The sequence below is a fragment of the Podarcis bocagei genome, assembly GCF_964188305.1.
Source record: "Podarcis bocagei genome assembly, chromosome: Z".
In the NCBI taxonomy this organism is placed as follows: Eukaryota; Metazoa; Chordata; class Lepidosauria; order Squamata; family Lacertidae; genus Podarcis; species Podarcis bocagei.
In genome coordinates, this window is record NC_138140.1 from 20,204,861 (window position 1) to 20,232,163 (window position 27,303).

General features: G+C 47.9%; 1 protein-coding gene across 4 annotated transcripts in view; it reads left to right on the top strand.

Moving 5' to 3' along the window:
• Nucleotides 1–6,041: 6,041 nt before the first annotated feature.
• The window catches only part of LOC308578431 (gamma-aminobutyric acid receptor subunit alpha-3-like), a 49,334-nt gene continuing 28,072 nt past the window's right edge, over nucleotides 6,042–27,303 (top strand). For 2 of the 4 annotated variants that reach the window (XR_014003922.1, XM_081178798.1), the window contains exons 1-4: nucleotides 6,042–6,433; nucleotides 16,243–16,373; nucleotides 19,629–19,753; nucleotides 24,024–24,091. Coding sequence is in view for 3 of the 4 variants with exons in the window: in XM_081178798.1 (XP_081034924.1) it covers nucleotides 16,285–16,373; nucleotides 19,629–19,753; nucleotides 24,024–24,091 (282 nt within the window). In the remaining variant the exon portion in view is untranslated. Of the gene's footprint in view, nucleotides 6,434–7,219; nucleotides 7,485–7,527; nucleotides 7,740–16,242; nucleotides 16,374–19,628; nucleotides 19,754–24,023; nucleotides 24,092–27,303 lie in introns of those variants that run through there. The other 2 variants (XM_081178799.1, XM_081178800.1) reach the window with 2 other exon arrangements.

Consider the following 27,303-nt stretch of genomic DNA (forward strand, 5'->3'; position numbering starts at 1 on the left):
GCAAGGAAGGATAATAACTAAGCAATATAACCTCTCCTAGTGTCAAAACCCGTTCCTACAATTTTTACTCTGCTTAAATAGGTATTTGCATTCTCACACAAGTGAGAGGAGGAAAGATAATTAATAAATAAAATATCTTCTCCTACTCAACCAAATCCATCCAGCAAAGTGCAAGGCAGAGAGGCAGGGAGAAGCTGGAAGAAGAAGAGGGAAAAGTGGGAATGTGGACTTTGGTGGTAAAAGGAAAGTTAAATCCAGTCAAAGGCAACTTTGGGGCGGGCACTCATCTCGCTTCAGGCCGAGGGAGTTTGTCCATAGACAGCTTTCTGGGTCATGTGGCCAGCATGACAAAACCACTTCTGGTGCAATGGAACACCATGACAGAACTCAGAATGCACGGAAACACCGTTTACCTTCCTGCCGCAGCGATACCTATTTCTCTTGCACTGGTGTGCTTTCAAACTGATAGGTTGGCAGAAGCTGGGACAGAGCAATGGGAGCTCACCCTGTCACAGGGATTCGAACCTGTGTTTGGCAAGCCCAAGAGACTCAGTGGTTTCTCTGAACTTCAGGTGGTGCTAGAATCAGAGATGGAAGGAAGGATCCCCAAGGAGAGCTTGCCCAGCAACTCTCCTTATCCACCAAGATAAAACTATGCAGAACAGAAAACAAAGGAGAGATCTATCTATGGCTACTAGACATGATGTCTATGCTCTGCTCTCCACAGCTGGAAGCAGCAGGCAGCAATGCTTCTGAACAGCAGTTGCCTTAAATCACAGGACAAGTGAGTACTCTTGTGCCCAGGTCCTGATTGCTGGTTTCCCACAGGTATCTGGCTGGGCACGGTGAGAACAGAATGCTGGACTAGATAGGCCATTGGCCTGATCCAGCAGGCTCTTCTTATGATTGCTGCAAACCAAGGGCAAGCTGGTGGCTGAGGTTTACAGGATGCCCCACGAGAGAGGAGCCAGGACCACCTTTGTGGCCTCCATGCCAGGGAAAAGTCAAACATGCTCTCCTGGGTTCTAACCAAACTACAAGTCTCTGAACTGACCCAAATTTCCAGCACTTGGGTGTGAATGTTCTGAGAGGTTATTTTTAAAACAATCTGCTAATTAGTTGCTCAATGCTGCTTAAGAAAAAGTAGTGAAAACAAGTTCAGACTGTGTGTCATATTGAGACCTGCTTGTCTAAAAAAAGGTGTTGGTGACACAAAGGCAAGAGGCACCTGCTGTGTCACATATGAGTTTGCTCTTTTCTGTAGAGGTCCCAGTGCCAGCCCAGCCCCTGCTATGATCGTGTGATGGCAGACAGAACCACTATGGGGAGGACCCTGTCCCAGATGATGCAGCCACAAGCAAGCCCATGGATTTCACTGGGAAGGGCCCCATAGCACTATCTGGGGTTCTGACATTATTTCATGGGTGGCTCTCACATGGTTTACAAATCTAAGATTTGCCTTCCCCATGTATGTGGAACGTTGTCCTTGACTCCATAGTGGCAGCCAGCCAGCCAGCCAGCCAGCCAGCCAGCCAGCCAGCTGTGGAGTTCTGAGGAGCTGCTCCACCCAGAAGAAGTCTCCATTGCCCACAACCCAGTCATGGCCCACAATCCAAGCGGGTGCAAAGGGCAGGAAAGTCAGTGGCACATTCCTGGGCCAAGGGGAACTAGGAGCACAGCTTGCATCATCTACTGGCCTGGGACATTGTCTTAGAATCATAGAATCATAGAATGAGTTGGAATAGACCACAAGGGCCATCGAGTCCAACCCCCTGCCAAGCAGGAAACACCATCAGAGCACTCCTGACATATGGTTGTCAAGCCTCTGCTTAAAGACCTCCAAAGAAGGAGACTCCACCACACTCCTTGGCAGAAAATTCCACTGTCAAACAGCTCTTACTGTCAGGAAGTTCTTCCTAATGTTTAGGTGGCATCTTCTTTCTTGTAGTTTGGATCCATTGCTCCGTGTCCACTTCTCTGGAGCAGCAGAAAACAACCTTTCTCCCTCCTCTATATGACATCTTTTTATATATTTGAACATGGCTATCATATCACCCCTTAACCTCCTCTTCTCCAGGCTAAACATGCCCAGCTCCCTTAGCCGTTCCTCATAAGGCATCATTTCCAGGCCTTTGACCATTTTGGTTGCCCTCCTCTGGACACGTTCTAGTTTGTCAGTGTCCTCCTTGAACTGTGGTGCCCAGAACTGGACACAGTACTCCAGGTGAGGTCTGACCAGAGCAGAATACAGTGGCACTATTACTTCCCTTGATCTAGATGCTATACTCCTATTGATGCAGCCCAGAATTGCATTGGCTTTTTTAGCTGCCGCGTCACACTGTTGGCTCATGTCAAGTTTGTGGTCAACCAAGACTCCTAGATCCTTTTCACATATACTGCTCTCAAGCCAGGTGTCACCCATCTTGTATTTGTGCCTCTCATTTTTTTTGCCCAAGTGCAATACTTTACATTTCTCCCTGTTAAAGTTCATCTTGTTTGTTTTGGCCCAGTTCTCTAATCTGTCAAGGTCGTTTTGAAGTGTGATCCTGTCCTCTGGGGTGTTAGCCACCCCTCCCAGTTTGGTGTCATCTGCAAATTTGATCAGGATGCCCTTGAGTCCATCATCCAAGTCATTGATAAAGATGTTGAATAAGACCCGGCCCAAGACAGAACCCTGTGGCACCCCACTAGTCACTCTTCTCCAGGATGAAGAGGAACCATTGATGAGCACCCTTTGGGTTCGGTCAGTCAGCCAGTTACAAATCCACTGATTTTCTTGTTTTCTCTCAATGGAAGGAGAAAATCTGAAGCAGTTTTGTTGGATGATTTGGACAAAGTGCTTTACCTGTAGGCTCAAGCCTTTCCACCACCATTGCTAATTTTATCTAGCAGGGAAGGAATGTCAATCTGGGTCTAGGTGGCTCTCTGTAAATGTTTCTCTAAGAGAGTAGGGGTGCTGTCTGTAAGTAAAAAAAGAAAAAGACCCCTCCTGAAAAAATGAGACCTGTCCCTGGAAAAAATGGAAAGCTATAGGCTTTTTATGATCCCTGAAAGGAAATAGGATCCCCACCCACCCCTACCCTGTACCCCACAGACCTTTAGGGAAAGGATTGGGGCAGGGAGTTAATCTGCTCCTTGCGACAAATCTATCCTTTGCCCCATGGGTACACTTATGGGAACTGATAATGTGGAACAGGATATATGCAATATAATTCAAATGGAGGGATTTTCTTGCAATTCCCCATCCCAATTCTTTCCAGTCCCAGCTTAGGCATAGCTATAGGGCTGAGTTTGGTGCCTTTGCCTGCACTACATGATTTGGGCCAGGTGCTTCTTCCCCCTGCCACCACTGCTGCTTTCAGAGGAGCCCTGCATTGTGTGTGTGCACGCTGCTATTTTCCCTTATGGGCCCTGCTCAGTTTCTCATGGCCTATGGTAACCCCAGGAGACTGTTATCCTGCAGAAACCTGCACATGGCAAAGCTGACCTCAGGGGCTGTTGCCTCCAAGAGGTTTTCCAGTGCTGCTGTACTCAACTTCAGTAGCATCTATCTCTGGGCCCAGGGGAGAGCTTGACCCTTGCATCTGCACTGCTGGCCCCTTGGGGACTGGCACAGATGCTGTGATGAGTCTCCTGTGCCTTGCATCTGCCAAGGAAAGGCAATTATTTTGCAGTTGATTGGAGAGCATTTCAGGGCAGGCAGCAGGAGTGCACCTAGGGACCATCTGTGGCAAAGACTACATTCAGCCAAGAGAGGGGTGTGCACGGCCAAGCATATTTAAAGTCCCCACTTCCCACACCTGGCAGGAAAGCAGGATGGGTGGCTGACAAAAGCCTTTGCTGTGTTGGTTTTTGGGTTTTTTTTTTTTGCATTATCAGGGGTGGAGGGCTTTCCATACCCCAAGGTCCAAATACATTTCCACATGGGGTGGAGAAGGACATACTTCTACCCAAGCAGAGGACACTGGATGACAGACAGATAGAGGGATCTGGGGCTGGTCAGTGAGGCCCATTTAACATTTTGGGATCCCTAAACCAACTCTGATCTCTTTTTTGTCATTATGTAGAGAAGTTGCAGTTTCTGTCTCTGTTCAATCTGACACTTAATCTGTTGTGGATGGAAGGAAATCCACTAGGTGCTCAAGGGACACATCAGGTGGCCAGGCTAAAAAGTACCCCCTCTCAAAGAGGTCATTGAGCACCATTCATTGCTGCCCTCTGTGACCATATTTATGTTCAGGCTGATTACCCCAATGCTGTCCTCAAACCAAACACCCTGGGAAGACTCCTATTGATCATCCTCCAGGAACCCAAGATAGAGTCTGGTTTTAATGCTGCACTGGATATTTCTATGACTGTGGTATTTCACTTTTGAGTTCTTTAAGGGCTCAACTCTTGAACAAATGTCAGTGATCCAGGCACCCAACTCGGCCTAGTTTGCTGATGCCTTGTTCTTTGCCATCTCCCTGCTTTGGTTCTGCTGAGGTGGGAAACCCATGTAGAAATGACTGAGGTGTGGCTCAGCTCCTTCTGTGAGGAAGGAGCTGAGGCGGGAGAGGGGAACCTTCCTTTCCCATAGGTATCAGCATTAACATAAGTCCACTTTCCTCATTCCCCCAACATCTTCTGTGTCTGATATGGTTAAGATTTTTTAGTTGTTGCTCTTTACAGCAAAGTCATTTGAAATTTCTTAGGCTGCCTTATTTCAGGTTCCATTAAGTTTTACTGATTTCAGGAAAGAGCAATTAGGGTGGATGAAGCCTTAGTGCATGTCATGGTCGACTTGGTGCTGCTGTGAGCCCCTATGTGCAGCCTTTTTTATGTTTTTCCTTCTGCTTCTGCTTTGTTTTTACATTTAGCAGCCTCTCTCTAGAATTTCCACTGTTTGGAGTTAAACATGGCTGATGGGGCCATCTTCCCACCCATGTAAACATTGTCATCTAACAATGTGCTGACTGTTGCCAAGCTCTGCCTATGATAAGCTCTGAAGCTTCTCCTTTGGTTGGCTCTCACAACTCCTTAAGAACACAAGAAGAACCATGAGTCTGATCAAAGGGGGTCCATTTAAATCCAGCACCCAGTCCTCACACTAGCCAGCCATGTGTCCCAGTGTGAAGCCTATGAGGAAATGAATACAATTCTCCACTCCTGCTCTTGATCTTGCTCCCAGGCAACTGATATTGGGTGGCTACTATTGTTGACTTTACTCTCCTCTGTTGGTTGTCCATGTTCCAGTGTTTTGAGAGAAGCAAGCTCTAAAATGCTGTTTTTGAGATTAGGCAACAAAGCACTGTATACAATCTTGCTCTGTTTGATTTGCATGAAGGCCTTGGCCTTTCCTTGCATTGTATCCTCCTGTCAGCTCAGCCTTTCCAGTGGAAGCTGCTGCTTTTGCTCTAGTTTGGATCTTGGTGAGAGAGTGGCTGCTGCCCTCAGATCTAGTTTGTGGACCTCCCTTGGGGGCATCTGGTCAACCACTGTGGGAACTTTAGCCTCATCCATCAGCCAGGCTCTTCTTATGTTCTCACAGACTGCAGCCACAGCCACCCTGATCCTGCCCACCAGAGCAGTCCACCGCCTCCTCCAGCAGTTCCCCTCTACCCTGCACCACTGATTGCTCTTTCATCAGTCCACACCCTGCCTCTATCTGGCTCTGCTTTTAATAGCATTCATTTCTATTTGTCCTGCTTCTGCACACACACACCCATGTTCAAGGCAGATTTTCCCCATCCACCAGGCCTTTGGCCAACAAGTGACTTCTCCTTTATAGAAGATAAGGTGGTCTGTGGGGTCTGACTGACACTTCAGGGTCTACCAGTGGGCATTGTGAAACGGTGAAGGAACCTGTTGGAAGGACTGGCTCAGACACCCCTGCTGATCTCTCTCGTCTACGGAGCTCCCAGGTGGGCCATGCAGTACCCACCATGAGGCTAGCCGTCTGCCTCTAGCGGTGTGGGCAGAAAAGAGAGCGGTTGGAAAGAAGACCCTCCCCATGCTTTACTTCTAGTCAATGGTGCGCCATTGATGCGCCTTTTCTGTTTGTTGCTTTTGGGGAAGACGGGAGGGAGATACAGTATTGCTAAACCCTCCTCCAAGGAGGAGGAGGGGAGGGAGGAGGCTGCCTTGCTTTCCTTCATATTGTCAGTCTCAGGGTAACAGCGAGCAGAGAGTGGCGATAGAAGGCTGATCTTGCAACCCTCTGGAAGACGGAGAGACCACGAGGTTCGCGCGTCAGCCGAAACACCCAAGGTTTAAATGCGTTCATCTCCTCCTCTGGATCTGTCCACCGCTGGATCAGCCGCTGCCACAGTCTGCTCCTCGTCACCCGAGACAGAAGCGCCAGACTCTCGGGGGCGCAAAGGCAGGACTGAGAGAGAGCAGCCGCGAGTGCCGCCCCAGTAGGTTTCTGGATCCAGCAGCAGCTCCGCAGGAGGTAAGGACCTGGCCCTCGGCTGTTTGCTCTTCGGGGTTGGGATGGGGCTGGCGTCGAGGGTCGCGGGGGATAAGCCACCCGCTTGCAGGCAGCCGTCGGAGCTCTTCCTAGCCTCGCCACCGAGCGGGAGCGCCTTTATTTGCTCCTCCTCTGCGTGGGAGTGGGCTCGTGGGTTCCTCGGCAGAGCTAAGGGGTGGCCCTGAGAGAAGCGTTCGAGTGCGGTGACTATCTGGCTCTCCCGGTCCCGAAGCCAAAAGGCGAGCAGAATCCTGGCTTGCGGCCCCTCACTGCTCTCCCAATGTGCAGCGCAAGCAGCAAACGCCCAGCAAAGTTGCAAAGGAGGAGATCAATCTGGGAACTGGGGAGGGGTCGGGGAAAGAGAGGTTGTGTGTGGCAGGGGCGCGGGGGGACACACAAAGGCCGGCTCTTCTCCCGCTCCTGCGGGCGGCCCTGCAAATATTCTGGAGCTTGACGTGGCCCCAGCGCAGCCTGCAAAACGCACATTGCCGGCCTTTTGCTAAAACGAGTTAGCCCAGAGGACAAAGGCACGCGGCAGCCGCTTTATCCGTTCCTTTCCTTGGTTGGCGTATGAGGCGTAGCGCTACAAGCCTTGGATTTACGCGCGTCGGCTAGTCTGTGGGTCGAGCTGCTGAGTGTTTCTAGCAAAAAGCAGGGGCCCCGCCAATTCTGCAAGGGAGACTGGGAGGGTCTCTGCGCGTGTGGCGCGGCGCTGTCCACGGTCCTGAATGGGAGGCGCGTCTTTATCTTCCTGGCTGACGCTTTTTCCAAGGGCCCGGTGGACCTGCCTTTGCGCCCCCGAGCGTCTGGCGCTTCTGTCTCAGGTGGCGGGAAGCTGACTGTGGCGGCAGTGGCTTATCCAGGGAGGAGATGAACGCATGCAGTGGGGCTCGCCCGCCCCTCATTCCATAGGCAGGCCCGCTGGCTGGTGAGGGGGACTGTCTGGATTGCCCAGGAGTGGAGCCCACCCCCTCGCCTGCCCTCCCGCAGCTTCCAGGACGCTCTGCGTCTCCCCAGCCGGACAGCCCTCTGGGTACGGCTGATTAATGTGTTGCTGCAAAGGACGGGGAGGGAGTGTTTCTCGGTTCTTCTCAGTCAGTATAGCCCCGGGCTGCATGGAGGAAGGAGCCGCCTCGCAGGGAGGACGACTCTGGAGGGCTACGCCGAACAGGCAAAGGCAGGAAGTGGATGACGCCACTGAGCCCACCGCCTGCCGTGGCGCTTTCCGCCCCCTCCCCAGTCCAGAACCGTTCCCTGTCTTGGGATTTGGAGACCGCTGAGATTTGGGGTGAGAACTGTGAGGGCCGCAGGCTCCCCGGACCATTGCGCCCTGCCAGAGAAGGAACGGTTTAGCCATAGGTGGGAGCTGTGGTGAGCAGAGGCTGAAGGGCAGGGGATGGTGGGTGGGCGAGGCTGGTTAGGATACAGGCAGAGTGGGTGGAAGAGGAAAGGAGCAGCAGCTCTGCAGGTGGGGGGGGGGAGGGGGGACAAGAGAGCCAGGCCTCTGGAGGCTGCATTTGGGGGCGGGGGCGGGAGAGACGGGAAGGGGTGTGTGTGAAAGTCTTGGGATGAATGTGCCCATGACCTTAAGCTTTAGCACAGACAGGTTCCAAGGGAATTAAAAATAGCTCTGGGTCACCCAGGATGGAGTAGAGAACAGCACCAGCAGCAGCCCAGACTTCACAGCTTCACACAGGTGACTGATGAGAGAGTTGGATGGCTGGGCTCGCAAGTGTGCCAGCTGAGGTTGCTCCTGCTGCCCCAGTAGCAAACTGGAAAAGGCTGAGCAGAAACAGATGAACTTTCCAGCAGCATTTTGCTCCATTCAGTTTTCTTATCAGGATTCTGGAGGCTTTCCATTCAGCAGCAAACACAGAAGAGCCTAGTGACTTCAAGTGGTTCTGCATGGATGCCTGGGCAAAGGTCTGTACCTTCACAATGGAAGTTCCAAAGCAGGTGCAAATCTCAGGAAGTCCCAGGCCCCTTCTGGCTTTGCCATGGGCAGTGTGGTGAATGAGCCAGCAACCCAGGATTCAGTTGCCCTGTCCTCTGGCAGCTCCAGGGCCAAATGAACAGCAAGAGCAGTGGTGTGTCTACCGAGAGTCCAGACTTTGGAGAGATGGGCACTGGGTGGTGGGGCTGGTGCAGGCTGCTAGCCCTTAGATAGTACCAGGAAGTACCTAATTCAGAAAGCAGGGGCTTGCTGGTGTGTTATTTGGTGACGGGTTAGCCAGAAAGTGATCAGTTCGTACAATGACTTTGTACGAAATGGTGTGATTTATCATCACAAATAGGATAGTAGGGGGGTCCCCCATGTGTGACTGCCTGTGCTCTCTCTCACATACACTCACTAACATACTTCTTCTCACTTTGTGCCTTTGCATGAGGCTGCTGTTCTTTGCAGAGGACACATTCTTCTCTTCCCCTCTTGCCATTGACCACCACAGGCACATCAGGCCACCCAGAATGCCTGCCCATCCATCTGGAGGATATGACCTTTCCCCTCCCTGCAGAGGGTAGCGTACATAGGATTGTTCCTTACAACTGAGGAGCACACAAAATAGCAACCTGCCTTGGAGGACTGTGGCTGGCCTGGCCATGGGGGTGGGGGTGGGGGTGGGGGTGAGCAGCTCTTGCTGCATCCAGTGCTTTCTGCTTTTTGTCTGCTGATGCATTTCTTCCCTGAAGCTGCTCTTTCTGCTGCCTTTATTCACCTTCCCATTGCTGTGTGTTGGCTCCCTTTTCCTACCTTCCCATTCAGTCATTTATCCAACTCACTCTCTCACACACACATAAACACACACACACACACAGCTCTTTTCCTCCCGAGCCAGCTTCTCTCTCTCTCTCTCTCTCCATTCCACCCTGCATGCCCCTGGCTGTCCTCTTGAATCCCCTCAACCTCATCCTTTTGCTGTGTCTCCAGCAAGAAAACCCGTCCTACTCTCTCTGTGGGTATATCCCTGCCAAATGTTTACAACAAGTAGTTCGATGTACAGACTGAATCCTGGCATAATTATACACACAGACGGAGACCGCATAGTAAATAAGCCAGCTGCTGAAGACGCCCACTTTCCTCCTCGCTTGCTTTCTTATTAGAGCTGTTGCTGCCACCGCTGCCACTCTCACCTCTTTTGCCTCTCTGACAAACCCCATTTCCAGGGCATCAGCGAATGCTCTTCTGGAAAAGAGCTCCCGGACAACCCCCACATCTGGGGAATGAATCAAAGTCGAGAGCAGAGCCCCAGTTCAAAGGGGTGCTTCTTGTCTTGTCAAGCACCCACTTGCCTGGCTCAGCTTCAGGGAAGGTGCTTCACCCCCCTGCCCCCCACAGAGCTGGCAGAGGACCCCTGGAGTTGGAGAGGTGGGGGAGTTGGAGGCTATGGCTCCCCCTCCCCACCACCCCACCCAACTGACCTGCTTATTTTACTGTTCCAACCACAAGAGGGGCAGGACTACCCACAAGTCCACCATGTGCCCTTTCCCTTCCATTAAGCATCCTTCCTAAGGAAGGACGGTCAAGAGCAGAAATGGAGGGGCTGGTGGGATGGGCAAAACATCTGGTAGCTCAGCACTATCTGTGAGCATGAACTATGACTGCTATGTGTGCAGCAGCATGGTGGTGAGTGGGGTGGTTTTTGGCTAGAGTGCTTATCTTCAATGGCAGGGGTTGTGAGTCTGGCTGGCCTGTGCTTGCTCCCCCACCCAACCCCCTGGTGTCCTCGACTAGCAGTTGCACTCTGGGACCTGTGCAGAGTTGCTGTTGCTTTGCTGTCAGTGGGCCCAGGTGGAGATTGATCCACTGACTTGGCTGGGAATCAATGTCCTCTCCTGGAGGAAGAAAAGGACACACACTGGTGTCTTATTTTTGTTTGGTGAAAATGCTGTTTGCTCAGCCTCTGGCTTGCACATCGGCCTCACCTTCAGGCATGTGTCACCAGATAAAGGCTCTGTTTGGGCATCCAATTCCCACTAAAGGCATTAGAGTTACAATGCACCTTGCCTGCTTTTATTTTTGGGACCGGATTCTATGCTTGATGCGATGAAAAGATTTCAAGGTGCATGGTGGCTTCAGCATAGATACAGTTGCTACCTTTCAAGAGATGTTTTTGAGCTGGATGCAAGATGTAACAAAGCCAGATGGTTCTGATCTATTTCCATTTCTGCTCATGGGTGACTTTAAGTGCCAGAAGGCCAGGGATATATCCAGTTGCTGGATGCTCTTTAATTCTTGTGTGGAACATCCCTTGGGATCTGTGGCAAGGGAAGGGAAGCTGCAGACTGCTTGGTCACTACCAGCAACTGCAGTGGGGGCGGCTCCATTAGGGCAGGTAGGGCACTGCCTCACTAGTCTCAGTTAACCCTCCAGTCCAGAGGATGACACCTCCTCTTCCACCTTCTCCTCTGTCTCAGCGTTACCCTTGTAGAACTCAGCAGGGAGGAAGATAATGGGAACAAAACTAGATTTAGGACTTGTCTACACTTCTGCTTTTCCCATGCCCAGAAAGCATGAGTATGAGCTGTTTCCCCCTTTACCCCACTGCTTTCCAAGGGAAAACCCACTCTTTAGTGATAGAACAAATGGCAATCATGGGGAAACCCAGATTTCTGTTTGCTCCAGAGCAGTTTTCCTTGGGGAGAAAGCAGCAGGACAAGATGAAGTGTGGACAAACCCTTAGTTGACTCTGCCTGCCATTGGCTCTGGCTCTACCTGTGGTTGGTCTCCTTGCCTTCCACCATACCAGCCACCACTTTCTACGTATAGAGTCAATAGGCACATCATCTCAAAGACTTTAAGGATAGCATGATGCTCCAATATCTGGTTCTTCTTGTTCTGCTTGGTCCAAAACTAAAACAAACTGAAATATGTAAGAGTGAGGAAGCAAAGGAAAAAAGAACTGTTGTCATATTTCTTACTTGGTTGTATGACAAACAGCATCTGCTAAATGCACCCACATAGTCAGAGGTCTGCATTATCCCCAAACAGAAGTAAACTCATTCATCTAATTGTGTTTGCCAAGGTAGCACGTAATGGGAATAAACTGGGGGACCTCATTCAGCTGGATTCCTGAGTCAGACAAAGCCCTCCTTCCCCTGATCAGGTGGCTATTAAGACTAATTACCATGAGTACCAAAACTCACTTTTCTTGGAACATAAGGCTGTCATTGGCTGCTAGCCATTATGGCTCTGCTCTGCCTCCACCATCAGAGGCAGTCATGCTTCTGGGCTTGGGTCCTGTTTGAGGGTTTCTCATGGGTGTCCACTGGGAGAACAGGATACTGGACTAGGTGGCCTTGTGCAGCAGGGCTCTTTTTGTGCTCTTTTGCATTCACTTGTCACAAATTCCAGGTAATGCTACTCCCTCCAAATCTCATTTCCTACTAGAGAGGCTGAGAAAGGAATAAAGAGGGCAGCCTCATAATCTTTCCACTACAGGTGCTCCTGCTGAAGGAAAGCTAGACCTTGGTGGGCTTGGAGGAAAGCTCTACTCCTCCCCAGCTTACCTTACAGATTCCCTTGAAGTGTGATGATGAGCCTTTGCAATTCATCACCTCTTGATACAGCTTTGCATCTGGCTCAGCTAACTAGATTTGTGGGTCTGTTAGACAAGAAAAGGCACTAATATTGTGGGGTTTTTTGATATTCAGGGGGGATGCAGAGGCGGATTTAGGGTAGCATGGCTGGTTCCTCACACACAAGGTGCCGAATAGAGAGGGCACCTTCCTGCCTCCTTCCCAAAGCCTTGTAAGCACTTACTTTGGGAAGGAGGTGTGAGGGCTCTGACAGGGTCCTAGAGTCATCCTTTATCCTTCCCAAAGCATAGTTAACGTTTGCCCAGCTTTGGGAAGGATACAGGAAAGTTGGATGTGTGTGTTAAATCTTGGCCTTGTACAGGGTACCATATTACCAAAGTCGACCCCTGGGGAGTGGTTGGGACTTGTGGGGAAATTGCAAAATTATAGGGTGCAAATATTATCCACTTGGGTACATGATTTCGGCTTCCTCAGCATTTAGCGTTTCTTAGCATATTCCCCAAATTTTGTTCTACAGCTTTTCAGGGCTCAGCATAAACTACAAGGGTTGAAGTTCTTGGGGACCTGCATTACTGATGCTCTTCTGAATGGGCCGGTCCTGAGTGACATTCTTTGTGGAGGATGTTCCTGTGTTGATGCTGTCAAGAATACTGCAGCTTTGCATGCCAGTATTCCCCAAATTGCCTTTCCTGTGGTGTCTATCCCTCCCTCCCTCCCCCTACCCCATCCTAACCCATCACCAGAAGTGATACCTCCCCCCCACCCCCACTCCCCAGGAGATGAGCTCTGTGTACCTGGGCTTCCAAATTCTGAGAATTTCAAAATGTTGCTTAGAAAATCTGGGGTTGTCTTTTTTGTTGTTCATTTACTTTAGTGCGAGGTTATGAGACATGGTGAATTGGTATAAATTACCTCCTTAGAGATAGGCATTCTAAAGAGTGCCTTAGGAGAGTAACAGTGAGAAATCAAGTAGAGAAAAGAAAGGCAGAAAAGAGAAGGAATTTTTTTAAAAAGTAAAAGGAGCACAGCTTATTTCCTTAAAAAACAAGAACAGCATTTGTCTTTCATATACCTGTCCCAGTTAAGGGCATCATCTGTGATATGGGTGCACTCAATCATGGGTGAGATACTCTGTCCCTTTTACTTCTTCCAAAAAGCAGTCATGGCTTCCCCAGTTTGTCTTGGGAGGAGCTGCTGGTCCTTCTTGCTTAGGGACATCACTTCTTCCACCTAAGAACAATTGAGCTTGGGTGGATGGGTGGGAGAAAGTGGCCACATTTAATTTCCCCAGTCCTTTCCCTTCTAGGATCTCAGTGTTGATGTTGGTTTGGGCAAACTCAAATGCCTCCTTTCAGCTGATCCCCAAACCACCTCAGTAATGAATTGTGGAGCACAGAGAGAACTATGTTTTCGTATTGCCACAGATTTGCAAGGGCTCTCTAATGGGACATGTGCGGTGGGGGGGGGAGGGCATAGTGAAACACAGGCTTTACTGGTTTATTGTTGTTAATCTGTCTGCAACCAGTGTTGTGAATACATCTAAAATTTGCTTTTATGATGCACTGCTGTTTCATATGATGTATTATCCTCCTCCTCTTTTTTTGGGACACTGCTTGGATAGTTTGACGTTCAGCTTACTAAAAATTTTGCACACACACACAAAAAAGAAAAAAAGAAAAAAAACCCCAAAGGGATCAGCTGAAATGCCACAAAAGCAGTTTATTTACTGTATTTGATTTATACCTAGTATTTCAACAAGTTCCCAAGGCATATAATGAGGGATTATGATAGGGAAGCATAATTGAGGATGACTGTATAACCCAAACATACACAACAGCAGCAAAGCTTCGGGACAGAGTTTAAGAGATGCATCTGCAGCACTCTCTACAGCTGTACAATGAAGCTGCCAGATACACCTCTGTGGGGAGGGAGTTCCACAACTTAGGGGCTGCTGCAGAGAAGGCTCTCTCTCCAGGCTACACACACAACTCAAGTTTCTGGCGGCAATGGAGGAACCAAGAGGGCCACTCCCCTGCCAATTTTAGCACCCATGAGGGTCTGTAGGGAAGCAGGTAGCCTTTTAGATATTTATACACAAACAATGTCTCACTGGCACCCGCAAGAGTTTCAGGGAGGTTGGTTAGCTGGACACAAGCCTGAGACACACATTTCATTATGGTGTGTACCCAGGGGATTTTATTTAAAAAGGTGAATATTTGTTGAATACTCACAGACATTAAATCATAAAGGACAATATTTAAATTCATCAAACGAAAGAAAATAAAACTTAACCAAACATATTGTTTTTTTAAATTAACTTAATTACTTTAAAAATGCACATTTTAAAAATGAGGCACAAAAATCCCAATTTTTTGCTTTAGTGATAACCAAAGGTATGGTCAGCTCAGAGGCATGGTGGAAAAAAAGAGTCTCTTCACAGGCAGAAGGAAATACAAAGGAAACACAAAGCAAGTGACCACACACAAAGGGTCCTCTCTAGGAAGTTCAAGAACTCTTTGTTTACTAGCCCTGTTCTTGTCTACATTTTGCTTGCAGACCCCACAAAACAGGCTTAACTTGGCTGGATCTCCCCTTTACAAACCAAAATACCACCCTGCACTTAAAGAGAGCTTACTCTTCATTTTATTTTTAAAAAGAACTACTCATTAGTAGAAGGGAATTTCTTCCTCAATATTTCCTAAAGGAGAAATTCAAATGAGCCAAAATGGTTTTAAAAAATAAAGTAAGTGTTGATGTTTAGTCTCAGTCTTACCAGTGTGCTTCTATCCATTAATACTGGTTCCCATCAAATACTTTAGCTGGTTAATTTACTATTGGAAGGATGCATTCATAATTTACTAGTCACATTATCCTACTTCTGCTCCCACTCCCCCCCTATTTCAGTTGGTTCAGTCCATCAAAACCTTCACAACTTGTCTTCCACTTTGCACCTCACCCAGCAGCTTCTCCCTCACTTTCCTCCCCACTTGCCCTATTCCACACAGCAACTGCACATCCCACTGCCCTCATTCATCACCACAGACAGATGCAGGCAGAAACTGCAGATTGATTCCATAGTGCCAGTTGATTGGGAACACCTAGACCACAGACTGAGCAGTCACACAGTTCCCTGGATGTATTGAATTTCTATTTAAATTACAGTAATGAAATATTTCTAAATTTGCATCTGCACATTTATGTCCTCTTTTTATGATGGTGGTGGTGGTGAATTTCCTCTTTTGGGGAGAAATGGACAAGTGCCCCCCCGACCCCTGGGCAAAGCAGTCTTGCAAATGCTGCAGTATATGGCAAAGTCATGCCACATGGCCTGGTGCAGCCCAGTAGCAAAATGTTTACCAGCACAATATGAATTGTGGCCTTTTCACCAGCTGCATGTTTACACACACAGGAAATAAAAATCTCCAGAACCCAACACTTCTTACCAAAACCAAACTGTGACCATCTACCATGGCAGCCCAGATCCCTCCCTCTCTCACCTTTGTTCCTTCCTCATAGTGGTTGCTGTCACTACTACCAGGAAAACCACATATCTTCTCATATGGCATGCTGACTATTTTCACTGACCAGGAGAGCAACAGCAGAAATGGACTAGAGCCACTGACTGTGAGCCCTTGACTGAAATGATCTCACAAGGAAAGGAAGGGCCAGAATTTGCCTGGTTGTGAGGAGCTTTGGTGTGCACTCACCACTTGGGCTGTGCATGTTATGCAGACTCCTACCGGGAGAATGCAGTGACAGTGTGCTAGAGGTACTGGGATCATCGTCCTGATGCGATATGGCCTTTGCTCTTATAAATACATGCATTTGCTTGTGTGGCATTTCAAAACCTCTGTGGTTACTGAGGTGCCTGAGTCATGTAATTTTGTAGGATGAGATGTCACAGTTATTGTTTAAGGAAAGACCTCTTTCATTTCCTGATCTAGACCAAAAAAGGCAGGCACGTTTTCTACAGAGGCTCCAGTTGGCTGAGATTAGTAAGCCACACTTCCTACCACAGGTGGCCATGGTGAAACTAGCTTGGCTAGGCTAAGTCCCAGTTGGGTCCATCACCTCTTGGTGCTTTCCTTTCCCCTTGATGTTCTGAGCCTGCTGCAGCTATCAGCTGTTTAGTCAGAGGCCCATAAAGCACCTCAGGGACTTTCACCACAAGCTGGCCTTTGTGCACCCAACGCCTCCATCATCAAAGAGAGTGGCTGGTCCCCTTGACCATTTTCTTTTCTCTTCCTCCTTGGCAGGTGTGGACGTTCTGCTGGATAGCATTGCTGCACCCTGAAGTGATGGCATTGACAAGGGTCTGGGCCATACCTCCGCTCTGTGTGACTAGCCTTGGCATTCTGCTGCTGGTTTATGCTCTCCCTGCAGAAGGGTAAGGTGGCAAGAGGCTGGGATTTTATTATATAGTGCAGAGGGAGTGAGGAAGGGTCTGGGGCACTCCTTCTCCCTCACTGTACCTGCAACACCCAATTGCAGTGAGGGAGGCTGTAAGGCAGGCTTTGGGACCCTGGTTAGGTTTCACCTTCTGTCTCTCTAAGACTTGGTCATGGCTCTTTGGAACCAGGAAAACCCCCAGCTTGGACCTGCAGCAAGGGCTTCTAACAATAATCCCATTTTGCCCCACACAGCCACTCTCCATGCCAGCTTTTCTCCTGACTGTGCTAGAGAATGGTTGATCTGAGAAATTTGCCAAGGTGATCTTCCCCATGCCAGAATGGTCAGGACTTTTCCAGAGGCAGTTGAAGTGCCAGGGTCCAAAATGGAATCCTGCATACACAGCAGGCAGCTGCAGGCAACTGACTAACCAGGTACCTGGAAAGCTCCAAGGAGCAAACAAAAAGCAGCTGGCAACCATAGAGACGGAGAGCAGTGGTTTGAATCACCTGGAGTTGCAAGTGCCCCTTTCCTTCCATTTTGGGAGACCTCCCCAGAGAGTGTTTACCTGACTTCCCTCCTCTCCCCCCTCCTTTTAAGGGGGAGGCAGAAGCTTTCTATTCCTGTCTAAGTGATGACATTGGGAGACCCTTTGAGGAGTGGTAGTTCTGGCCTAGAGTGCCTAGGACAACAGTCTTCCCCACCCCCAACCTGATGTCTTCCAGCTGCCAACAGCCCCAGCCATCATGGACCCCTGGATGGTGCCAGGTCAGAGAAGACTGTATGGTACCTCATTCACAAGAATTTTAGCTTTGTATCTCATTCAGCAAAAAAACAAAACAAAACAAAAAAAAACAAAACGAAAAAACAGCACACACACCAGCACCTCCAACTCAACGCATTGGACACCTTCTTTGTGCTCTCTTCAGCATCTGCTTAAAGCATGTAGATGTTGACCTTTTAAAATATTTTTTTACTGCTAATTTTAAATATCTTTAAATGTTTTAAACTGTTTTTATTGCTGCTTTTCATTTTTCTAGTAAACCACTTATATATTAAATAAAATGATTAAACAGTGTTCCCATGCTACCGGTGCCTTCATGAAGATGGTAGCACAAACGTTATTTCTTGAGTACATTTCTGTGATACTTTTGTCTAAGAGAACAGATCCAAGTTGGGTTGCAAATAATAAAACCAGCTCATGATGTGCTGGAACAGAACTCCTTCAAACACACACGCACACATACACCCAAATACAAATAGAGAGTACAAGTTGTACTTGCCCATGAGCTCAGGTGAGCTAGTTTTGTCTGGCAGCTGCTCTTGGGAGGCATAGTCCTTTCTACTGTCGTGGTAAGCAATGTACACAGAATTCTTAGGTTATCATTTCCCACCTGTTTGTTGATTTGATGGTTTGCTAATTTGTAATCAGTTTGTGTGATTATGGCATTTTAACACAGTAAGAAATGCAACTTAACAATTCTCAGTGAGACTTCTGTAATGTAAACATGTAAAAAGGGTGCCATTCCTATCTCTGGGGAAGAGCAAGAATGACAAATAAATAAATGAAAATCCACATGCATGGATGGGGGTGGGGGACAAGACAGAAAGATGAGCATGTGAGGAGGCTGCAGGCCAAGGCAAGAAATGAGTGTGACAAGCACTCTTCTCCTGTGTGAACAGACAGGTTTGTGCATCCTCTTCTGCCTAGAGAAGATTCCAGCATAAATGCAACACTCTGCACCTTCCTGCCTCTCTCTACCTGCACGCTTGGAGCAAGCAGAGGCATCCAAGAGTGATGGGACACATTAGCATTGCTCAAGACACAACTGCAAGAGTTACGGTTATGTCAGCACTTTTGTAGTAAACCCAATCCTCTTCCCAGCTGGCCCGGCATAGCAAAGACTTGGCAGCTACAGCTCATAGCCTGGTAGCAATGATTTCATCTGCTTTTCCTTCCCATTTATCACAAATCTCCTAGTAACACTGAGCAGCAAGCAATAAAATTCTGGAAATAGGAAGCTTTTGATTAAAGGCACAGTTTGCCATTGGAAGCCTCAGTTGTTCTTTGCCAGTCCATGCAGGACAGGCAATTGCCACTGCCATTTATTGCAAATGATAGATTAGCCACCAATCAGGTGTAAACACAGGGTGGTATTCAACTAAGTTTTATTCGGGATTGACCTGCTAAAATCAATGGACCCAACTCAGTTATGCTCATTCATTTCAATGGGTCTACACTAAGTAAATAACAGTCAGAAAATAGTTGAAGGCAATCATTTGACAAAGTGGTTGGTTGACAGATCTAACATCAAAATTGGGGTAGGCAACCTAAGGCCCGTGGGCTGGATGTGCCCAATAGCCTTCTCAATCTGGCCCATGGACATTCCGGGAATCAGTGTGTTTTTACATGAGTAGAATGTGTCCTTTTATTTAAAATGCATCTCTGGGTTATTTGTGGGGCATAGGAATTCAATCAGTTTTTTTCTTCAAAATGTAGTCCAGTCCACCACATGGTCTGAGGGATGGTGGACTGGTCCATGGCTGAAAAAGGTTGCTGACCCCTGATCCAAGTGAATTAATGAAAAGTGGTGGTGGTTATGGTTACCCATGTGCTTCTCTCCCTCCAAATAGCCAACCCAGAGAAAAATGGAAGGGGTGGAGGAAGGAGTAACAGCTGCCGCATCTTGTGAGGTGGCCTTAGACTGATTCACTATGCCTTCCCAAAGCAACCTCTAACCTTGGGCCCCTCAAGGCTACTGTTTTGTTGCCATAGGTATGGTCTCTGCCACATGCTCTTGGCACATTAGTGGCAAATTTATTCCGCCTTATCAGTTGCTCTGCAATGCTTGCTTGGTGCTAACACATTATTGGTGTCCAGAGGGGCTATAGAGCAAGAAAAGCGAGAGGGAAATAAACCAGAGCATTTGTGGTGTAAAAAAAGTTATAAGGTTTCAGTTATGGGAAAGGCACTGACTGGAATGTGAAGCAGTGTGAATGTGCAATTAAAAAGGATGCCTGGAGGGGTCATGACTAACAGCTACTCTGTGTCCAGTTGGAGTTAACATAAGGACATGTGGAGGCAGGGCCAGGTCCATTAAAGGTAAAAAAAGCAGAAAAATCTAGAGAAGGCCTAAAATCAGTGCAAGCCAGGGATGGGATTTTTTGTGTGTGTTTTTGTATGTGAGCACACACAGAGCATCATTGGAGAAGTGACAGACCTTAACCCTCCTGTTCTCCCTTGAAATGGCAGACTCGCTCAAAAGCATGGCCCAGATATTATCGATGATGACAACAAAGACAACATCACCATCTTCACACGCATCCTGGACCGGCTGCTGGATGGATATGACAACCGGCTGAGACCTGGGCTTGGAGGTCAGTCTACTTCAGCTAATTGTCTGTGCAAGTTTGATGGCATTTCCTGATGTCACAGCAGGGGGAAAGTGTGTGTGTGGGGGGGTACAAACAAACAAACAAACAAACAAACAAACAAACAATATATGGACCATCCCTCCAATCTAACTGCATTTCCACTTAAAGCTGCCTGCCCCACATCCTCCTTGGAGTGCTTGCATAAGGGAAGGGCCCCCCCAGTTTGGCAGAAGCAACTCCTCCTTGGGAGGGGCTATTAATCCTAGGGCTCCCTGGAGTCTCTTGCTGGGGATTTGTGGTTTCTTGGGATCCTCTCCAGCCGATTACTTGAAGTCCTTCGGCCCAACAGTTAAGATAATGAAATGTCGGTTTCTGATCCAACAGAGGCTGCTTCATGTGGCTGCCTCATCCTTACACTCACATTCATGCACACTCTCTGCTAGCTTGCTCTCCCTACAGAGCCCTTGAATGGGAGGGGGGTGGACTTTTCAAATTTCAGCAGTGCCCTGTGTGAGGCCAAAATTCAGCACCCCTGCCCCTTGCCTTCCGTTCTGCTCAATTTGGTACGTCATAGTTGCAACACGCTGCAACATCCCCTAGGGTTGGCACCCAGTGCAGTGCAAGCAGTCACACTGCTCAAAATCTGCCTCTGAATGGGGGAAGGAGATAAAGGTATGAAAGAAAAGAGAGATGATCAGCCCTCCTGCAGCAAGACCAGATGTTTCAGTTCAGGCATTGGCATTTTGCTTCTTGCTCACAGGGTCATAGGAAGCTGCCTTGAACCAAGTCAGACAATTGGTCCATCTAGCTCAGTATTGTCTACAATGACTGCCAGTACATCTGTGGTTTCAGACAGGGTCCCTCTTGCCCTACCTGGAGATGCCATTGCAGAATGAACCTGGGACCTTCTGCATGCAAACCAGATGCTCCGCCACTGAGCTTTAATTGTAGCACATGCTCACTTGCTTAGGCAGACCAGGAAGATGCTTCTGTCTCCCCACCTCCAGTAGCAGGTGGCAGTAAGGTGTGGGTCCCACTGGCAGAGGAAGAGGAGTGCGGGGGGAGCGAACCACCCCTGGCAGCATGATCCCGGTGGGGTGCCATTGTGGCTGCTCCCTCGCCTGTGCTGGGTGCCATGCCCCCGCAGGCAGCGTGCCACACCCCCAGAATGCATGCCATGTTCCTGCGGGCATTGTGCCACACCCCTGGGATGCGTGCCAGCCCCGCCCCACCTGCTCTCTGCCCCCTGATGCTGGAGCATGAAGCTCCGCCACTGATGAGTCCTTCAGGGAACTTGGAAGCAAGGTGCCACCTGCTACAACTGACCTGTCAGCATCTCATTGCCACATCTAGCATCCGTGTGGGTTGGGTACTGGTTTGTACTGAAATGGTGATCAATGAGGATGTAAAACCAGCTACAGGCAAGAGTGTCTGTCCCATGTGCTCTTTGCATTCTGTGCCACAGCAGCAGCAGCTAGACTGGGAATAAATGGCTCGGAGTGTGATGCTGGCCTCTGAACTCATGAAATGAGCACTCAGAGCTCCCAGAAGACAAAATGCAAGTCCACCAAATGACAATACATGAGACACACTAGGGCATTACAGAACTGTGGCCAAGAGCATCACCCAGGGCCTCATGGGAACCTATCACGAAATCACAGTATTGTAGATTTGGAAGGATCTTCCACAATTTCTTTTTTGGATCAATCTAACTAACTAACTAATCCCCCCCCCCCAGGAGGTACTCAAGAGTACACAGTACTGGCACCTCTTTGGTTTTTTGGGTTAAAAAGTGTGACACTTTCGGTAACAACTTCATGATGAGTACCAGCACGTATTTTTCTAGAAAAAAAGCACTGTTCTCTCTCTCTCTCTCTCTCTCTCTCTCTCTCTCTCTCTCTCTCTCTCTCTCTCACACACACACACACACACACACACACCTTATAAAGTTGTAGAGTTGGAAGGGACCCCAAGGGTCATCTAGTCTAACCCCCAGCAATACAGGAATCTCAATTAAAGCATCCATGACGGATGGCCATCCAACCTCTGCTTAAACACCTCCAAGGAGGGAGAGTCCACAGCCTCCTAAGGGAGTCCATTCCACTGTTGGACAGGGCCTCTCCTCCTCCCAGAGGGGTGGGGTTTTGAGCGGGGGTAGGCGTATTCGGCTCCCTGCTCCTGATTGCTTCTGTTGCCGCTGCCAAGCCTTCCAGCCGACCAATAGGGCTGGCTAGTGGGCGGGGCTAAACACGTTTAAACAGTCATGGCAGCGCTCTGCTCCCAGTTTGTTCCTGCTTTCTTTGGATCTCCCACCCTCCCTCCTTCTTAGGTCAGCTTCTTTTTGCATATTGACCTTGCTGTAACCAATAAAAGTTGTGGCCTAATTTTGCCCATTAACCTAAAATGATGTGTCTTATTATAATCCTATGCGGGTGGAGGGTCCTCGACTCACAACTCCTACTGTCAGAAAGCCCTGTTTCACACCACTCTTTATAGGGAAGGCACCCAAGGACGAACCCTCATACTGGATAGTTCTGTGTATTTTCTTGTGGAAGGACATGACCACATTGCAAAGATTAGGTGGGGATCCTACCTTACTGATTTATGTGAAGAGTCCTTTTCAGCTGATGAAGCCAAAGGCCTTCATCAGGTCTATGAAGGCAATGTAGAAGGGGCACCTCTGCCCTTGGCATTTCTCCTGCAGCTGGTGCAGTAAGAAAACCATGTTCACTGTTGACCTCATGGTAGTACAGCATATTATATGTAAATCATCTATGACATTTTTTTAAAAAGTCTTCCTTTAGATTTGGTTCCTGGTTGTCTAGTGTTGGTTCTTCCACTTATACTAGAGGTTGCAGTTCACATTAATTTGCTTCCTGGGGCCCATAAGATCTATCTGCAGAACTAGTTCCCTACCTTTCCCTGTCCCCAGAGGTCTTCCAAAGCACCTAATTATGACAGTGCTGCAATTTTGATTGTGCTGCAATTCCTGCATTTCAGTGAATTGGATTAAATGTTGCTTTGGTTCCTTCTAGCTCTACAGTTCTATGATTCTATGCTCTCCTCTGCCCTCCTCACTATGCGCACTGACATTCAGTTGTGCTTCCAGACAGAAGCTCTGCTTGTTGCTCTTCAGCTCTGCATGCCTTGATCCTTCTTGATCCTCTGCACCTAGCCTTGATTTGTCCTTTCCTTAGCATGGGGTAAGTTAATTCCTAGGCAGGCAAGTAGCTTTGAGAGGAGACTAGGCACTGATATAATGGCCCCTGACATCATAAAAGCATCCTTGTCTACCCTGAGCAAAGAAGGGTGGTGCAGTGGGCCCCTTCTCAGCTCTATGTGGGATGTGCACCTGGAGACCCCTTTCTTCATGATCTTCATGTTGTGCCACCTGTCCAGGCAGCTCAGTATTCTCACCCCACCCACCATACAGGCTGGTCATCCTTGTCCAGGAAGGTGCAACTTCAGCCCATACAGACTCAGATGTTCCAGGTCTGAGCCCTCTCAGCTCCAGACAGGCAGGCAGCCCTGACAGGGTTGTGCGGCTTTGGTTATTTCAATTGAACTATGGCTTGGCAACAGATTAGCCCATGTCAACAAACAGCTCTAAGCCTTTAAATCAAGTGGTGCTAGCTTCATTTCTCACTGTAGGGGTGGATGTTCAGGAGACTTCAAAACTCACTAGCGCCTTGAGATACCATGGGGCTAGAGGTGTCCTTTTCTGTGAATGAGAGCAACCAGAGGAGAGGAGAAGGGGTGGAGGGAGGGAGGCATCTGTTGGGAGGACCTGCCCATTGCATCAGGATTTGCAAATATGTGCACCTCACCTGAGAGAGAAGCCTGTGAAGAGAACCACTACTTGCATTTACAAACAAATCCAAAGCATTAATAAAATCACTGTTTTGTGAATTGAGTGAGTGTTTCATTTAAATGCTTCTCCAAAGGCACTGTGGAGCTCCTGGAGTCTAAGCTCAAAATGACTCTATTTTTGCAGAAGGCATTATGTGCTGTTTAAAGGCACTTGTAGGAAGTCATCCCTGATGAATGCCAGAGGGCCCTGATTAGAGGCCCACACACCCCATTTGTGTTTGTTTATGGAATTGGTCATTGTTCAGTGTCCACCACAACTAAGCACAAAAGTGGATCATTTGACTGTAATCCAGGGAAGGAGCAAGCCTGGAGATTTCAAACAAAGCTAAGGCAGAAATTACACAGGGAAACATTCACCATGCGAATAACCCCTAATTACCTTCTTCCCTTTTGCTTCTTCCAGATACAGTAACTGAAGTCAAGACCAACATTTATGTAACAAGTTTTGGGCCCGTCTCGGACACAGACATGGTAGGTGCTGTTGGGATGGATTTGGAAGGTAGGATAGGATCAATTATTTATTAATTATCCTTCCTCTTACATGCTTAAGTAATATTAGCATCTAGTTTAGCAGAGTTAAACATCCCATCCTTCGCAGTATTAACACGGAAACTAGGGGAAAAAGACTGTGTAGCTTTCTATCATTATCCAGGATGTCTTGGGCAGACTGCATCTTCCCCTTTATTTATCCTTCTAAACAAAATAACAACATAAAAATCTGTTATTTTAGAATATAAAAATATTGTTTAGTTACAAAAAAGTTGCAGACTTGATTCAAGCAGAAAATAGCAGTGAAATAAGTCCGGAAAAATATACTCCTAGATTACAAAATACATGATTTTAGGAGCACACAGACCCTGCATCCTATCCCTACAGTTGCATGATGAGAAAAAGAATGTTCTCCGAGCAGGAAGGAAGGAATAAGAATCATATTGCTACTGCTACCTTTCCTGCCTCTCCAAGCAGAGGATGTGACCTCACAGACTGATCTCTAGGAGTTTACAGGGAACTCTATGTGCCTTAGCCTTTTGGTCACCTAGCAAACATGGAATTTTATATTTTGACTGGAGCATCATTTCCCCACATTTGTGGAGGTAGAACATAGCGATCATGGCTAGTAGTCATTGATAGCCTTATCCTGCATGAATCCTTATCCTTCCAGACCTTTGCATCTGGTCGTGACAGGCAAGGTCCCTTTGTGGGGGTGAATGGACATGTACCAGCTGCTGATGGCAAAGTGTAAGTATCAGCTCTTCCCAGGTCAGTGCGGCTGGTGTGTCCTCTCAGCCTCTCCAAATAGCCATCCTCACCCCTGTTCCCTCCCAAAGTGGGTAGCAAGGGAAATGAAGGACAAGCTGTCATGGGAGCTAAGCACCTTTTTATGCTTGGGCAGGTAGGCAGCTCCTGCTTTCTCTACCAGGCATGCCCACTAGAAGAGCCACCTGTTTGCAGCTGATCCTTATTCCATTGGCAGCAAAGAAGAAAAGGGCAGAAGGAGATTCAAAGTGTTCGCTATCAGAAGGAAAATGTGAAGGGAGGGATGGCTGGAAGGTTGAGGGGACACAGCTGGCAGAAGCCCTAAGGACTGAATTGAGGCCTCTCTTCCCACAACTGCATGCCTAATTGAAATAGCCCAAATCATTGTCAGAAAGCAGCACACAGAGTTGCTTCTGTGCCCAAAAATCCCAAACCACAGAAAATGCTGATGAGGAATTAGTTCTTCCTGGGATTCCCCAATTAATAAAGGATGATGCAAGCTTTGTGGGTGGGGACCCTCCTCGCCAGGAGAGGTGCTTTTTATGGGCTCCATGCCCTGTTTTCCTTTCGTGTTCTGAATGTGACCATGCTAGTCTGGAGGTCTCCAAGCACGTTGAACTGGGGGAGGGGGAGGGGAGAGACACTATAGGGAGTGGCTGTTCCTTCCTTGGCAACTGGATTTGTCTTCCACAGGAAGATCAAAACAGAGCCACCAGTCTATGCTGGTGAGACTTGTGCCTGATGGAGTCAGTCTAGACCATTCTTATGGTAGCCCGGTAGAATTGAGTGTTCTATTCTGCTTGTGCTCTCCACAACCCATGCATATTGCCATTTAGGACAAGGGATGCCATTTCCACAGCCCTTCTGGTCGGCTGCTCAGGAAGAGGAAGACAAGCAGCAGAATTCCAAGTCCCAGCTACTGATTTAAGACTATATAAAATAGGGAAAAGAGAGTGAGAATGAGTGTGCACAATCAAATTGAATATAAAATGCTAAATCAGAATTTTAAAACTGGGCATATACTAAGTCACCTTTGGCTTCCAACGTCAGCTGCAGGAGGGACAACAAAATACCAGGACTCTTATCAATAAGAGGTCTTTTGTGCCCAGATGACTTTAAGTGACAGGTCACTAAGCCCAGCCAGTCACAGGACAGCCACATACCACAGGGGTGATGTTGAAGAGAGAGTTTGGGAAGAGAGATTCTTACTCTCTTGTAACAGAGACAGCAGAATGGCAATTGCTCCAAACGTATTAAAACTTGATTAGATTTGCTTCTGCCCTCAACCACCTTTAAACAAATGTTCCCCATGAAAATATTTATGGCTGGAATAAAGACACTTGGCTTTGCAAATAAGTGAAGTGTTTTATGCACAGAGTTTCAGGAGTTACAGCAAATAAGCTTCCATCCTTTGGCAGTAAAATAAAGAATAATACCCCCATGACTTAAAAATAAAGAACTTGGTTTCCTTACAAAAGGATCATGTAAGATGTAAGCAGTAAAAATCTCTTTGAGAGAGATTCATTCGTTTTTTCTACAGCTGTGGGTATTCCTGGATCCTTTGCTGTCGCTTGAGGCTCAGGAGGCCTCAGTGGCATGGAGTGCCTTCCATCAGCATCAGCTGGTGGCCCAGCTGCACCCATATCTGGACAAGGATAGTCTAACTTCTGTGGTCTATGTTTTGGCAATGTGTTATATGTAGGGCTGCCTCTGAAGACAGTTTGGAAACTTCAGCTGGTTCAGCAGCCAGGTTGCTTACCAGGGCAAGACGGGTTGAGCATATAATGCTATTCCTAGCCCAACTGCCCTGGCTACCAATTAGCTTCCAGGCCCAATTCAATGTGCTGGTTTTGATCTATAAAACGCTAAACACAATACTTCAAGGACCACTTTGCCCCATATGAACCAACCTGGGCCCTGTGATCATCATTTGTAGCCCTTCATTGTGTGTCCCCTCCATGGGAAGTCTGGAGGTTGGCAAGATAAGGACAGTTTTTTTCTGCAGTAGATCCCTGCTTGTGGAATGTTCTCCCCAGGGATGCTCATCTGGTGCCCTGCTTACATACCTTTAGGTGCCAGGTAAAAACATTCCTTTTCTCCCAGGCCTTAGGCTACTTAAACAAACTATGGGCTTTTAAATGGGGATATTGTTTTTGTTTGTATTTTGTGTTTTTATATTCCAAACCACTCTGTGATCCTTGGGTAAAAGGTGGTATAGAAACTAGCAACAACAACAAACTTTTTAGCTTAGAGCAAAGGCAAGTAAGACGTTACATGATGGAAGTTTATGAAATCAGGCATGGCATGGAGAGAGTGGATAGAGAGGTTTTTCTCCCTCTTTCATAACACTGGAACTCTTAGATATCCCATGAAGTTGAATGTTGGAAGGTTCAGGATAGAATAAAGGAAGTCCTCCTACATATAGC